The 16,314-nt window shown below is 50.4% G+C and overlaps 1 protein-coding gene across 1 annotated transcript; it reads right to left on the reverse strand.

Annotated features, from left to right (window-relative positions):
- Positions 1 to 77: 77 nt before the first annotated feature.
- MRPS18A (mitochondrial ribosomal protein S18A) lies at positions 78 to 15,558 on the reverse strand. The gene is made up of 6 exons (XM_032648366.1): positions 15,421 to 15,558; positions 8,636 to 8,667; positions 6,088 to 6,195; positions 3,571 to 3,694; positions 3,270 to 3,339; positions 78 to 498 (listed from the first exon to the last, which is right to left on the reverse strand). The coding sequence occupies exons 1-6, from the start codon at positions 15,530 to 15,532 to the stop codon at positions 354 to 356; spliced, it is 591 nt and encodes a 196-aa protein (XP_032504257.1). The 5' UTR covers positions 15,533 to 15,558; the 3' UTR covers positions 78 to 353.
- Between the last annotated feature and the right edge of the window lie 756 nt (positions 15,559 to 16,314).

Below are 16,314 nucleotides of genomic sequence, written 5' to 3' on the forward strand. Positions count from 1 at the left end.
TGACTCAATGCTCAGTAACTGGCCGGAAACGGGTTGAGCCCCCCGCACTTCCCAAGCAGTGGGCGCACACCCAGTGGGTGAGTACAAGCCTGGTTTATAACATTCCTATGGGCAAAGCTCCTGTCCACCAGCAATGAGCCCAGGCCAGTCACGAGACCACAGCAGCTGCCTGGGGACTCGACTGCCCCACCTGCACCCAGCGCCCAGCTCTGTTGCAGAGCAGGCCCAGGGCACTGGTGTTGGACCTGCTAGCCCTCGTGCCATCCACGTTGGAGGAGCCAGGCCACCCTGGTGGGATGGGGCGGGAGTGCAGGATGAGCTCACGGCCGGCTCTCGGGAGGCTGTGCTCTCAGTCAGTGATACAGCACCAAAGGCCTGCTCGCGTAGGAGACGTTGTCCTTCAGGAGGGGGGACCCCACGGCCATGCGCACCTTGTTCCAGCGGTGGCCTTTGTTGTAGATGGGCTTGACGGAGCGGGGAGACCAGCGGGTGAGGTACCTGTGGAGCGAGGACGAGAGGTGGCTGTGGGACCGTGGGCATGGCCTCCTCAGGCCCAAGCCGTGCTTGGCCAACCAAACCCTTTCAGCAGTTTTCCTTTCTTGAGAAGGGCTTTTCCTGGGAGCAACTGCTGAATATGCTGTAAACAGATGGGCTGGGCTCCTGCTGCCGCAGGTGTGTGTGGCCAGGGTCAGGCAGCACAAGGCCACACGCTTCCTGGATCTTTATGAGTCGTCAGTGTTTGTGTGTATTTGCTGGGGGAGGAGGTGAAGGAAGAGGCTGCTCAGAGAGCAGATCATTCCTCTGTGGCCCAGTCACGGGGAGAGGAGAGGCTGATGTAGGGCCTGGAGGAATCCTTCCCTCTCCCCCACTTGGCTCACTCTGCCACCCCAGCCTTCAGGGAACAAGCCTAGGCAGCCATAACTCGTAGAGGATCCCTGCCCCTCACCCAACCCATGATGGGGGCCAGGAAGGTTCTTGTAAGTAGGAGGGGGTGGGGTGGGGAAAGATGGCTGCCACCCATAGTCCTTTTGCCTCCTTTGGGGATGGCAGCAGGGCCCTGATAGTTCCTGGAAAAGTGGCTCATGCCGGCTGGGACTGGGGTTTACTCCGTCCAGAACGAAACTTGAATCCTGTCCAGAGAGGCCCACCCTTCGTCCTGAAAGCTCAGCCATGGCAAAGGCCAGGATCCTCCCCTGCTTCCACACTAGGTTAGGGCTCAACCCAGCCGCCTCTAGAGACCCTCAAATAAGAGGTTTTAATTAAAAAAATTAATAACCATGGCTGAAAATTTTTAGCTAAGAGTGAAAAAATGACTGCTGATTTATACATTTCAACTGAGCTCCCCTGGACCTGTGTCTTCTGCTCTGAGCTTTGAGAGGAAGTAAAAGCTGTGCGTGGTATTGGCCTCCATGCCACGTGCGAGGTGGGCCAGCAGGAGAGGGCTTCCCCATGTCCACTGTGGCTGTCAGTGCCCCAGCAGGGAGGCCTCTGTGCAGTAGGCTGGCCCCAGGGATGCCTTTGGTGGTGCTGGGACCTGGCAGGCTCCTGTGCTGGCATTTCCCAGGCTTCAGAAGGGTGGGTGAAGAGGTGGGGTGTGGGAGCAGCCTCCCCCAAAGGGTTGCTCCTTGGGTTTGAAGACCCCAGATCCCAAGGCTCACCAGGCTCTCCATAGTTGCTGCCCTAAAGGCTCCCTGCCCCTCCCACCCTGGAGAGACCCCAGGGAAGCTGGGATTCAGCTGGCCCTGGGCCTGATGCCTGTGCCACAAGGAGCAGCCAGCTGGCAGGGGAGGGGGCTGAGGGCCTCCGGACGGCTCTCTGGGAACACTCCAGCTCTAAGAAGAACCAAGGCTCCTTCCTCCTACCTCTCCTGAAGGAGTGGGGAAGGAGGACGCATGGCTCCCCGGGGCCCGGCCGGTGCATGGCAGCTCAAGGACCTCTGGATGGAATCATAAAGTCCCTTGTAAGGAAACAGCCTCCCATGTAGCCAGGACTCCCTCTCCTCCCCAGGGTGGCCTTTGCAACCCAAGAGCCCCCACGCATCATCAATCCGGTGTCACGTTAAAGGACACCGGATATATGGGAGGGAGCCTGGCTTTGCTTCAAAGGCCTGAGGGAAGGATGGATTGTGTCCTTAGGCCTGCTGCTTGTCTCTTAACGAGTCAGGGTAGGGGTGGGCTCAACCCCCAAAAGGTCCACAGCACATTTGGGAAAGACAGGAAGAGGTTAATATGTCCCGTTCCTCCGGGGCTGCTGGCGGATGGCCCAGCTAGCAGTGTGGGAGGTGCAGGTGGAGATGGGCAAGGGGCCAGGGTGTTGGCGAGGCGTCAGTGAAGACCCAGCTCTGGCCCTGCACCCCCAGCCCAGCAATCCATGGCTAGTATCTGCCTGGCCTCTCATCCTCCATGCCTGGGTTCTGTTGGGGATCAGCCTAGGAGATTTGCTGGGGGTGGGGTATCTTGCTTTGCTTTAACCACAGAGTGCAATTCCAGTGGCAGCGGGACAGGCTGAAGGCAGGGGGTTTATTGATACGATATGGGAGAACAAGAAGAAATACCAACATCGATTTTACAAACCTGGATCTACTCTCAACAAGGGGGTATTATAGTTCTAGGAGTATGTGAGTGTGGTAATGTCAGAGACAGCTGTTTAAGTGTTAGACAGGAATCTATTTCTACACCAGAGGGGGCCACCCTGCTTAGGCTGAAAGGCAGACTGACTGATTCTAGGACCTAGGGGACTTCCTCTCCTCCTCTATAAAACCTCAGGACCTCATGGGATACCATGTGCAGCTGTGCAGGTCGTTAACTGCACAACTCTAGGGAGCACCATTCACAATCTAGTCTACCTGGATGCTGCCTTAAAGTTTTGCAGTGTACGATTTGCGCAGCTATGTACAGTGGCCCTGCCCCAGACAGCCTTCCCATTTCTATTTCTAAGGCCTCATTTTGCCCTTTAATAACCCCAGTGCTATTACTGAAAGTTTGCAGAAGTGCTCTGACATTCCCATAGCAACTCAGTATGATGTCATAAACAGAAGATTAGCACATTCTAATGCCCAACGAACGACCTTCTTACCCCTGTGCTAAGTGCCCTACTGGGGAAGGACAAGGAAAGAGGCTGAGGCCGGCAGGGGAGGGTAACAGAAGCGTACACAGTGGTCGGACTGATGGGGTGGGTGCTTAGGCTGGAAGGGATGGAATGCTCCAGCTTTCCTGAACTGTGGAACGAGCTCCAGGAGAGAGCCTCCCCAGCCCAGGTTACCTGCTTACCTGTTGAGTCGGGGTTTGCTCTGTGGAACAAATCCTTCTGGAAGCTTAGGCCTGTGATTTGGGAGCAGACCTGAGTGGAGAGAAAAGCATTTAAGGGGATGGTCTCTGCAGCTCCCTGTGTAGCTCTTAGGGGCTGGAGGGAAAGCCCAAGGGGGTGGGAGGTTGGCACTAGGGGGTAAGTATAATGAAGCCTCTGAATACCCATTGCCTTTTCAGGAGGGGCTGGAACATGGGGCAGCTGGAGGGTGGAAATGGTGCCCACAGCCCGCTTCTGCCCCTCTTAGCCCAAGGTGCTTTCTACCTGCTCGGTGGGCCATCTTCACACACTCCTCAATCTTGCGGTGCTCTTCCTGGCACAGGCCTGTGACCGTTCGGGGCAGCATGCCCCCGTGTGGCCGGATGAACTGACTGAGCAGCAGAACATCCTAGTGGAAACGGAAAACAGGAGATGAGGGTGCTCTGGACAGGCACTTGCTGCTGGGGAGCCAGGGCTGAGTGGCCTCCAGGGGAGGCTGCTGTACCCTGGCACTGCCAGAGGCTGAGGCTCCCCCGGAACAGACCTGAGGCCACTCCCTCCCCACAGAGCTCTGCACGCGGGCCTACTATCTCCACCCTAACAAAGGTTCAATCCCAACTTAGCAAGATTTCCTGACCCCATTACCAACCCCAAGAGTCCTCTCAGCTCCTCCATGAGATAAATCTTCCGATAGACTAGGTTAGAGAACAGGAACTCTTCAAGAAGGTTAACAAGCTTTCATGCATCCACAGTATCTTTCCTGGTGATGAAAGGTGTGTTCTCCTCCTTGGGTGGGGTAGGGGGTATGTCATGTACTTCTGCACAACAGGGAAAACCTGTACCATTTCCGCCCCCAGAGTCTACATGCCACAGCCCAGAAGACCCACAGAGAGCCCCTCAACCTTGTGCCATGCCCTCTGAAGCCCCAGGCAGCAACAAGCTGAGGATGGGGCCAGGTTGCAAGGTTAAATCCCACATCTTCTAAGCCCCCTGTGACCAGATGTAAATGGATTCTTGGGCTTCCTTTGAACCATCAGACTGCTTTGGATGAGTCAAGGAGAGAGTCAAGAATTAAGAATCAGAATCAAGAGAGACCACGTCCCCTCCCAACTCTCACAGCATGGCTGAGAGGGTTAAAGGAAAGTCGCCCACCTGACCCGGAGGGGCCTGGCATGCCTGTCTCCATGGTCCTGGTCCTCAAACTGACTCGCTGCCCTGGCAGGTACCTCGCTGTATAGCGGCAGGTTTGTTTTAATCACTGGAAAGCTCCCGGGGGACCCAGGCCCCCAAATGCCACCCCTGTAATCTCCAGAATCTGATGAAAAGAACTTGGATTGGATTATCCAGGGATAATACACTGGTCTCACAGCCCCAGTGCCCCCACTGCAGGCTGCCAAGAAGGCTGACAGCTTTGTGCAGCTCAAAGTGGCAGTGCCCTGAGTGGAAAGGGGTAAAAGGAAAACAACTTCTTCAGCCTTTACCTTGGAGGGGACTGGATTTCTTCTGCTTGATAAACAGAGCCAAGTCCATTTCCTGAAAATGGCTCGTAGGAAGAGTGCCCCACGGTGATCAGGCAGGTGTAGGGTTCACCTCTCTACTCACAGCTGGGATTCTAAGTATGGCCAGGACCCCACTAACTTCCATGTCACAAGAAGCTGAGAGCAGTGCCCCATGGCCTGCAAGTTCCCTGTTACTCCAGGTGGCCATCAGCGGAAGGGCCGGGACAGGTCAAAAGAATACCCCCACCCCCACCCCGGGGTAGCCTGAAGCCAAGGCTCCCAGCCCAGGAGATTAGTTGGGTCATTCTGTTCAGATCCCGTGGACATGTGGCCTCTCCTGCTCTGACCACCTGACCGGGATCTCTGCCCTTAGTCATCCCATTCCACAGAGGGGCATAGGGACAACCTGCAGGTCAAACTGGCCCAGAGTCCGAATCACCTGAAACCTAAAAACAGGGTTGCTTAATGTCACCAATAGAATGCTAAAGGACAAGTATGGATTTCTCCAGGGTTGCGTCCTTTCCCCCAGGCCCGCCCCATCTCTAGACATGATACAGAGTAGTAGCTGGGATCGTAGGCTCTGCCTGGGTTTTGTAGCCCCAGAGTGTGCATCCCAGCTCTGATACTTACTAGCTGGGTGGGTGATCTGAGGCAAGTTCATTAACTTGTTCATTAACAAGTTCATGCCTCAAATTTCCTCATCTGTAAAACAAGGATGAAAACAGTACCTACTTCACAGGGATATTGTGAAAACTAAGTGAATTATGCCCCATAGGTGCTTACACACAGAGCAGCACCCCGTGCAACTCACCTATTGTTGTTCACTCTTGTCATCTCTCTGTGAAACAATAGCTCTAGGAGACCTACAGCAAACAGGGGTCTCTGTAGCTCCAATATGGAAAGAGAATGATGTATCCCCAGATCACAGTAAGGACTCTCCAGAGATGTCCTCATTATAAAAGGAGGAAAGCCAAGCTCAGATTTTGATTCCACCCCCCTGGGAACACAGCCCTACGAGACTGGGCTCCAGGGCCCTGGTGGTCTGAATCGACCGCAACCAGACCATGAACTAAGTCAGCGACTCTCCACCCTCGCTGCACATTAGAATCATCTGGGGAGCTTTAAAATATAATGACGGCTGGGCTCCACCCCAGGCCAACAGAATCATCTGGAGGTGGAGCCTGAGCATTTTTAAAACTGGACAAAATGCTTCTGTCTTGGTGGTTCCATGAGATGCTGCTTAAGCCCACAGGGAACATGAGCTCCAAGACGCGCAGACACGTGTGTCTGTGCCCAGACTCACCTCGTAGTTATACTTGTGTTTCAGGTTCCAGCGGCAGATGGGGCACTGGCCGGAGGGGTTGGGGGGATTTGGACTTTCCTTGGGAGTCCCTGTGATTCGGCCTTCAATCTAGAAGGCAGAGAAAGAGAGCCTGTGAGGGAGAGGGCTGTGCAGAGCCTCTCATCCTCAAACAACCCCCCGAGTGGTAGGAGTGCTGGTGAGACTTCATCTCTGGGGGCCTCAGGCAAGTAGCTAACGGGTCTCTCCGCCCGAATTGTGGTGCTGATTCCATAGCTGCTGGACAATGGACCTTGGAGTAGCCACAGAGATGGGTCTGATGGTCTGCAAGGGTAGTAGAAACTGAACTTAATGCTGGTGGCAAGAGGGAGGGGTTTGCTCTATCAGCTGAATGCTATCTTTCCTTCCTCAAAAAGACAAAAACTCCAGAACATTATGCTTCCCTCTCACTCCTTTGGGAAAAAGTAATAAATGCACATGGTAGAAAGTTTCAAACTGTGCAGGGATGTGGAGTCGAAAGGAAGTCACCCTCCCATCCTGCATGTCCTTCTCAGAGGAAATTGCAGTTTCCAGTTTTATGTGACAGAGGTAAGTTTTTGCCAGTGGTTCTCAACCAGGCAGGGTTGCCTAAAAACAGGGTCCAGGGGACACTGGACAATGTCTGAGGCATTTCTGATCATCCCCACGGGGGGATGGAGTGCTACTGGCCTCTAGCAGGGAAGGTGCTCACCACCCTACATGCACAGGACAGCCCTCACTCACAACACAGAACCAGCCAGTCTAAAACGCCAGCAGCGCCAGGCTGAGAAAGCTGGTCTAGGCCTATACAAGCAGACAACTGTGTGCGCTCTCCTCCTCCCCCCTCTCTCTAAAAACACAGAGGGGAGGATACATTCCCCTGCCCTCTTCCTCTTATCACTTTGGATTCCACCTTTCAAACCGTGCTGAGGCCACATGTGAAGTGACCTCCTCCATGGCTGCTGTATCCTGTGACACAGCCTTGGAATTACTAAGCTCAATGAACCAATGATCTGGGCATCAGCTCCAATTGCAAGAAGGGGAGTTTAGAAAGCCTTGCTGATTGAGGCCACAGATTGTGTGATGTTGGGACAGGTCTGAGAGACTCTGGGAGGGAAGCAACACTGTCTCCCAGGGAAGAACTGGCAGAAGGCAAAGGGGGCCAGAAGCAAGGCTTGGCCGTGCAGGGTGCTGTTACTACCCTTCTGCCAAGGCCACCACAGCTATGCCAGAAAGGGGAAAGTGCACTAGGGAAAATGTGCAGGTACATGGAAGGACTTGGGAGGGGGTCAAGGTGGGCCTGGTGGGAGAGAGCTAACACTTATTGACTCCCCACTATAGGCCTGGCTCTGTGCTAATAATGGTCCACATGTATCATCTCCTTTAACCCCACAACCTAGTGAGGGCGGAATCATGATCTTATTTTACTGATGAAGAAAGTGAGACCCTGGAGAGTAATACCCAAAGTCAGCCATGGCAGCGCCTCTCCAGGCATGGCTGGGTTACCTCCCCCAAGGGCTCTCATGGGGCCACATACTTCTGTGTTCATTCCACAAATAGCAAATTCATGCCCCACCGGAAAAACACTCTTCACACTCAAAAGCCAGACGTGCTTCTCTCCACCAGCATGGAGTTTAACGGGTGAATACTTGCTTTGGCTTTAGATAAGGGAACCAAAAAAGGTGCCCTAAGGGAATGGGATCCCCCTAGAAAGAACTGTTTTGGGGCTAAGCAGTGAAAAGGCTGAGGGCGTGTTCTGGGGAAGACCCAAAGACGGAACCCTAAGGCTTGTCCTGGGGATAAGAAGGCCTTAGGGAGGACTGGTCTTGACTGGCCGCCAGAGGGTTAAATCCCTGCTTGACATGGAAGCTACAGAGGCTTCTGGGAACTCGGTGGAGTGGTTGAGGATTTCTTGGAGGCGTGGAAGGCCATGTGAAAACAACGTTGTCTTTTAGGGATTATAGGATAATCTAGGCCCCATGACTCCCAGAGGAAGGGAGGTGAGATGGCCCCAGTGAGGGAGGCGGGGAGTAGGTGGGTGAAGAACTGTGCTAGCTTTCTCACCAACAGAGAAGACAGGGTGCCAGCTATAAGCCCAGGGCCCAGAGAGTGTCACCTTCTAACTACATCACTGAAGGAGGAGTAGCTTAGTCATTCTAGGCAGAAAGGAAAGATCCAGGCTCCTCGCCCGGGGTCTACTCTCTCTAGTCTTGTCATTACCTTAGTTTTCCCCTTTGGAAAACTGACTTATCACCCGCCAAAGAACATATTAGCAAATACCTATGAGCTCTTGTCATACAAAGGGCCACTTTAATCAAGTAACAGATGTCTTAGTCCAGGCACAGCAACTGTTCCTGATTAACCACACTCTCACACGCAGGTTGAAAATAGTAGACTGTGGGATTTATGGTCACAGAGGGAGCAGATCCTGAAGCCAGGAGTCCAGCTGGGGCCTCCCACCCTCCCTCAGAGGAGCAGCCAGGCAGCTCCAAGCATTAAAGATGTTAGAAGTGGCCAACTCGACGATACTTACTATAGTTGTCTTCCCTGCTTGGATCTCCACCACTAAAGAGATAAAGGGGAAAAACTAGGTCAGCCATTTAATAAGGAACAGGGAGTTTCAAGTAACAGCTCAAACTTTACACATGGAGAAAAACGGAGCCCTCTCTCTGCACTCTCCCACAGCCCTGACCTGGAGAAGGAAGTGTGCAGGGTTCACCTCCCAGTGCCAAGGCTCTGTGCCCTGGAGGATGGGCGGGGGCAAGCCCAGATGCCCACATCATATCATCTGTCTGGGGTTAAGGGTCTCCACACTGTTTCTGCCTTTCTAAGCTGAGATTAATCTTGGTTCCATCCAAGGTACTTGGCAAGACCTTGCCCTACTGTGGCTAGCAACAATGGCCTAAGAGTTGAGGGTTGAAGGTGGGGGGTGGGAAGTGGGCAGAAGCCGCTAAAAGACCTTCAAAAATACCCATCGCATATGTTCTTTCATGAGGAGAACCCAGACAAATATGGTTCCTGACCTTGACGAGTTTGCAATCTAAGATACAGCACTGAGCTAACACTGCTCCAGGGGTCCCACGGTGGCTAGGTAATAAGACCACTTCACTCCTAAAACATCCTGAGAGCCTTGTGTACGAGCTGTACAAGGGCAGCTGTGCGAGTCAAATCCTCTCCCTGCAGGGGTGCATTTTGTTATCCACACCGAAGAGGGGTGATGGGAGAGGTGGGAATGAGGGGCCTGCAGATATGGGGTCCAGGCAGAGAGGGCTGCAGTTCCGCACTGAGAGGGCCTCCCTCAGCTCTTCGCTGAGGCAGTCAGAAGAGAACCCGAGGGCAAGACAATTAAGCCGCACGCACACAGGCACGCAAGCCAGGCTGTACATATTTCCTCTTACTTAACCAGGATGCAGAAAGACAACTTCAACAATATCCAAAGGAAGAACCAAGCTAATAACCCACATTCGGCAAACAGAATCAAATAGAAAGTTCTTGGAGATTCTCCTTGGTCTCCCAGTTTCTTTAGAGAAAGAAGCCATGGCTTTTAGCATAGGAACTGGCATACCGCAGATGCTCCATAAAGGCTAGGGAGCAAAATACTTCTCATAACGCCCTTCTGACTGCTAACTACTGTAACAGAAAACATGAGTGCACATACTAGGCTGCAAACTGTCTCCCCAAATAGTAAAACCATATTTTAACAGTAGCTTGGCTACCACAATCCGTTCTACTCAGCCCTAGCCAGATTAGAAAGAGCCTAAGGTGAACTTTGTGAATCTAATGAAAGTTACGGACCTTGCCGTGGAAACGCTTCCGTAAGTGTACACACAATTAGACATGGATTACAGGAAGCTCACACACCCCTACAGCTACGCACCTAAATGGTAATACTGGTTTTCCCTCAGGGATGGGAGGAGGTGATTTTCTGAAGTTTCTAAAATAAACATGGACTGCCTTTGCAATAAAAAATAAACAGTAAAAAGAATGAAAATGTCTAAGAAAAAAAAGTGAGGCAATTCTAACCCACCCACCCGGAGGCCCACAGCAGCATCTGTGATCACTGAGCTTCGTGACTGACACCAAACTGGACACAGATTGCCTGGAATTGTCCCCCGTTTGTTTTCTGGGCAAGGCCATTCATAAAGACTCATTACTTCAACCAACCAACCTGAGAGCCTCTCAACTTCAACTCCACACACACAAAGGAGTAACAACGGCCAGAAAGGCCCTGAGGCTTTCTCCAGAGAACACTGTATACTAATCAATTCAAAGACAAACTAGGTTTCTCTCCCTAAGAGAAAATGTGTCACTGCACAGATCAACTTGTTTCGAAGAGAGACCAGCCTAAATGGGATGTGGGTGAGACTCAAACTGGTACTCAGTCTGGCGGCCAGCACAGCTGCAGGGAGATGGTCACTGCACTGTGTCAGCTACAAAAGTAGGGAGGCAGAAGGACGCAGCCCTAGCCCAGCAGGCACCCCGGAAACTTTGCAAATTTGCAAAAACCAAGTTGGAAGAGGGACAGAGGGTGACCCAATCTGAGCAACAACAGGTGGGGGGCGAGTTTTTAAGAATCCGGATAGGAAACAAAAGGAAAGACCCACTCTGGTACCACTCAAGTCAGCGTGAGAACAGTGCCCTGAAACGAAGCGGACAAACATGCTTCCCCTCTAGGTGGAGGCACTTGGGTCCTAACCATCAAGTAAACAAGTCTAGCAAAACACACATCACTCCCGGCAAAGAACCAAACCCTGAAGTCATTCCACTGGCCCCTGGAAGAGAGATAAAAGCCCGTAGCAAGCTCCACTGTTAATGAGCTCCCCACACAGCAACTCTGAGCCAGTGAATCATCTCACTATAAGTCAGTGGGTAAAACAATAGGCAGATGCTTATCTAATAGAGACAATTCGTCAAATGAGAAGGAATGACTGGAGAACTCATACAGGACAGACATTGGTCAGGGCGGTGTCTCAGTGCAGGGGCAGAGGGCCCACCGAAGCCTGAAGAGGCCCTAGGAGATTTCAAGTCTCTGAAAACAGGAGTTAGGAATCAAAATAGTATTGCTTTTCAGCATGCATACAAAAACATGTCAAAACCAAACCAAACCTGATATCCATTTGTTCCTGGCCTCCTCTCCATTCAACAGAAGTGGGGGTGGCTAAGAAAAGCTGGACTAAAAAACTGTTAGTCACTAACTGAAAACTTGTTTAGGAAAAGATGGAATTGCTCTTGTGTTCCGAGATATGGTTGTATCAAGTAAACTAAGGAAAGATACAAAGCAGTTTCCTAAACTAGAATTACGGGCCAAAATCTTCTAAGATAGGCACTTCTCATACACTTCAAATAATCTGTGCCACAGGAGGCAACACATCTGCTGAGTACCCATGGAGTGTGCAGCCGGGCTCCACCCACTGTGGAGCGCTCCAGCCTACTAGGAGACACAGCCTTTGCCCTAGAGGAGAAAAGAGAACTAAACCAAGCAAGGGAATCTCACTCTAACAAAGTCTATGCCTCGTAAAGAGGTCCTTTGAGTACTTCAGTAAATACTCACCTAGGATGGAGTCCAAGATAACTGAAGTGTGTCTAGAGCAAACAGCATCGAGGTGAGATTGCAGTGAACGCAAAAAGATCTCAATGGCCACATAAACACAGACACGGTGAACTGCAGCGGGATAAAGACCCAGCTGTTTAGTAAAGGAGGAAGTGAGGAGAGCGGAATGACGAGGAGTAGAGGGCACTGCTGCAGGAAGTGCCCAGAGACCAAGGTCCTTCTTGGAAAGGATCCATGGAAACCAAGCCCCAACTAGAGTATGAAGGGACGGAGTAACCGAATGGCAAGGTGGCTAAACGGCAGCACCAATGATCTTATGTAGGGTCAGGGAGTAGAGCGCATGTTTGGGAAGTATGGCCATTGACTACTTTTCTCAAACTCCTTCCTTGCTCAAGCTCTGCTCCCTTCTGTTCATCTTTAATCCTGCCACTAAAGTTTTCTGATTCTCTCATCACCTACCCCTTCCTTTTCCCTTGGACCTCTGAGGGAATGTCCCTCTGCACTATCCTTCAAATGAGGAGTCTTACTGCTACATAAAAACCTCCTTCCACTAGCAGGTTACTCTGGACTACGTCTTTTTTTTAAATATTTATTTGGTTGCACTGGGTCTTAGTTGCAGCAGGGTGGCTCCTTAGTTGCGGCTCGCCAGCTCCTTAGTTGTGGCACGTGGGCTCCTTAGTTGTGGCATGTGAACTCTTGGTTGCAGCATGCATGTGAGATCTAGTTCCCTGGCCAGGGATCAAACCCGGGCCCCCTGCACTTGGAACAGTCCTAACCACTGCACCACCAGGGAAGTCCCTGGACTATGTCTTTTGAATTCTTTAAAGGCCCCAATTTGCTCACTCCTCTCTCAAAACTTTTACCTATAAGGATGCCCATCCTGCCAGGCATATCCTTGTCTGAAATGCTAAGTCCTCCAGAAAGCTCCCTTAGGAAAAGATGAAGAAAATTCCCTTCAGCCTTTAGTCCTTTTCAACACACTCTGCTCTGAGGGTCTGATAGATCATTACTGTTAATTCAGATAGTCATATGTGTTTATTTTTCTTGTTTTAAATGCATTCCTTCACAAGGGCTCTAAGAATGACAAGGTAGGAACAAGGTCTAACCTTTGCTAGGTCTGACAGTGTCAATCATGAAACTAAATGGTCTCCAGCAAGTTAACTGACAAGAGCTTTCAGGGAAGGGAGGGAACCATGCAGAAGCCCTGCTAATGGAATACCAAGGTGATGTTATTGGAGGGAAAAGTGCTGGCTGTTCTTCCAACTCTACTACTTACTAGCTGTGTGATATTGGGCAGCTACCCAACACCTCTGGACCGGATTTCCTCATTTGTAAAAATGCCTGTAATATTCACCTTTAAGGATTGTTGGGAAGACTGAATAAGTGTACGTGGGGAACCTAGCACAGTGTTTGCAGCAGGCACTTAGTAAACCACAACTTCCATTTTTTGGTCTTCCTTTAGTCTTGCTTCTTCTGTAATTATCTTTTTTGGTTTTGTGTGTCCCTCTGTCAAACTTTAGACCAGGCTTTCTCAACAGCAGCAGGATCAGTATTTCAGGCCAGGTGGTTCTTTGTTGTGGAGGGCTATCCTGTGCACTGGAAGATGCTTAGCAGCATCCCTGGCTTCTACCCACCACATGCCGTGAGCACCAGCTGTGACAACCAAAAATGTCTCTGGACATTGCCAAATGTTCCCTGAGGGACAAAACTGCCCCCAATTGAGAATCACTGCTTCAGACAGAGAGATTCTATAGGCAGGAGGAGTGGTGCTGAGTGCCCATGAACTCTGACTAAAATTAAGGAAGTACTATCTGATACTCTGAAAAGTAGAATGCTTGAATACTTTCAGCAAGACACTCACCTTCCTCTCCATGACTTTAAATTCTATGTGTACAATATTATTTGTGTGTCAAATATACCGGCTGGGACCAGTCAAAATTAGCTTTATGTGTAATTCTTTATGCCTTACACATAATGGATAGAATATCAAGTTTTTTTTGTTTTTTTGTTTTCATTTAAAGGCTTTGGAGATAGGTGGTTCTCAAGAAAAATATAAAATATGGTAATGCCTTCATGTAAGATCACATAAATTCAATTATTTAGCCTTTAGGTCTGACAGTAACACAGAGAAGTTAGCAGGTATTTATGGCAAGGAAGACTTCAAACACCCATCTCATCACACAGCCCAGCATTTCACAAACTCTCCAACTGAAAAATTCTAATCTCAAATATTCCTTTGTAAAAAATCAAAACTCTTCCGCTTGCTTATCCTCTGGGGACATAGCAAAAAACTGTTTTCAACTTTTGATTTCATAAAGGATAAGTAAATTGCAGCCGTTAGTGTTTGACACTTGGTAGACGCCCTCAAAAATGTTATGGGCGTATGCCTATTTTGCAGCATGGGAACAGATGAAACACCTTATCCAAGACACCTCTTTGTTGTCTTTCTTTATCAATGAATTAGTTTATCTAATGCTAACCAGGCAGTATCTGGATTTTGTTGTTCTTTCTAGCAAACGTTCCATCTTCCCTTCATAGCTAAATTTTTCAAACACATCTATTCATTTCTTCATGAACTATCTCTCTCATTTCCCCAAACTGGGTTCCTTGTATGCCACTCTATTGAAATTGCTGTTTGAAAGCTAAAAAAAGACACCTTTTCTGAGACGAATCCAATGCTCTCTTCATTAGGCTCTTCTTTTTGGACTTTTATGGTCCCCCTGGCAAAAATGATCACTATTTTCCTCTGGATTCTTCTCAGCTTTAGTTAAAGGATATGCTGGTCAATACTACACCAGATCTTAAAAACACACACACACAAAACCACTTCACTTCTATTGCACATCACTCATCCTTTCCTGCTTCCAGCAGTGCACAAAGACTATGTCCTGAAAGACCTCTTCACTCTCTGCCAGGTTCCATCCTTTTATGAGCCTGTTAAAGACACACCCCCTTCATGAAAACTTCCAATTCGGTTTCCTGTTGCCGGTAACCTAATCTCCCTGTACTTCCGCATGTAAATACCTAATACCTAACTTGCATTTATTGGAGTGTATCATATCATCTTATTAGAAACTAAATTCTCAGGAAAAGGGTTATATATTTTTTTCTCCAGAATCCCTTAACAGCTTGAAGTACAGCACTTGGCCTTCAGTAAGCTCTCGGTGCAATACTAGAATCAGGCTGCTCTTCCCTACTTAAGATTAATGAAAAGCAAAACCACCATCCAGCATATGCCTCTGTTTCAACTGCTCAATGGTCTTTCCACCTTAGCTTCCACTTCTCAGACTAGCGGCCCAGGCAGAAAAAGCTGCCATCAGATTACAGCATTTTCACATGAGAAACTGGAAAGGGAGGCCCGGGGGAGGTTATCCAGATGTCCTTCCCCGATGGCGCAGGAATTCTTTAATGAAAGAGGCGGCGATTCGGCGAATACGGAACGGAGAATTAACACGCAGACCCTAACCAAAAACTTTCCTGAACCCTGGGACAGGTTTCTCTTCTGCCCCTGCTAACTAAGTAGGCTTTTCTCTCCGATCTCCATCCCCCTCCCCCGTCCCCACGCGTGAGGACAATCACGATGGGTGGGAGATCAAAGTAACAGCATCAGGGTCTGGAAGGGAACTGCAAGCACTCTCGGAGCCCAAGCATCTCCGGCGTTTCGGAACCGCCTGAAGGAAAGGGAGGGAGGGGAGCACGGGGGCAGAAGGAAGCAACCTTTGCTTCTCCTCTTCAACCCTGGGAGGTCACCAGGACCCAGGACTCACCTTCCCTGAACCCGCGAGCTGGAGGCCGGGCCCGGCTGGTCGCGGCCTGGCCTGCCAGGAGCCCTCTGAGCACCCGTCCGCAGCCGGACACCAGCACATTGAGGGCCACCATCTTGAAAACCAACGCTGACCTCTTGTGCACTTCCGCTTCCGGAACGGCGCGCGCGCAGCCGCAGTGGTGGGCCGGAAGCTTGCGTCCTGTGGGCCTCTAGCTGCGTTATTCTTGTCCGTTACTTCCATTTCCTCACCTCTCCCGCTTTGAGCAAAACGGTGCGGCGTTGTGTGAAGCCTGTGCTTTGTTCCGAGAGTCTAGGGAGATCTTTAGCTCCTGTCTGCCAGTCCTCGAAGTTCTCAAGGTCGCTTTCGTTCCCTGGCGGGCTTCTTCGGTAAAATCACATGCACTGCTCCTATTTCTTTAAAACTTTTTCTTCTCTTCAAGTGAGATGTGGATTTTCAGCTTCTTGAGGCTGGGCTTAAGTCTGTACCAGAGCAGTTGAAATGGTTAGAAACAGTGGTTCTGGAACATCAGGTATCCCGCAGACCTGGGATAGAGTTAATACCACCCCCACGCCACCCCCCACGCGTCTTTCATTCTCATAACTTGGCGCTTCCCTTTGGCCCCAGGGCCTTTGCTCAGCTATTTCCTCTGCCTGCTCTGTGGCTACTGGTAAACTTATTTCTCAGGGCTCAGCTCAAACTTCACTTATACATTAGAGTCTTCCTTAACGTCCCTGTTACTTGTTCTCAGCACCAGATACCTCTCCATCTTAGTGCCCCACTCAACTGCAATTTTGCATCTGTTTGTGTAGTATGTGTCTCCTCACCAGACTGTAAGCTCCTTGACGGCAAGGACATTGTTTTTTCTGGTTGACTCTCATAGCTCCAGCATCCATT

The sequence above is a fragment of the Phocoena sinus genome, chromosome 11 (genome assembly GCF_008692025.1).
Source record: "Phocoena sinus isolate mPhoSin1 chromosome 11, mPhoSin1.pri, whole genome shotgun sequence".
Classification (NCBI taxonomy): Eukaryota; Metazoa; Chordata; class Mammalia; order Artiodactyla; family Phocoenidae; genus Phocoena; species Phocoena sinus.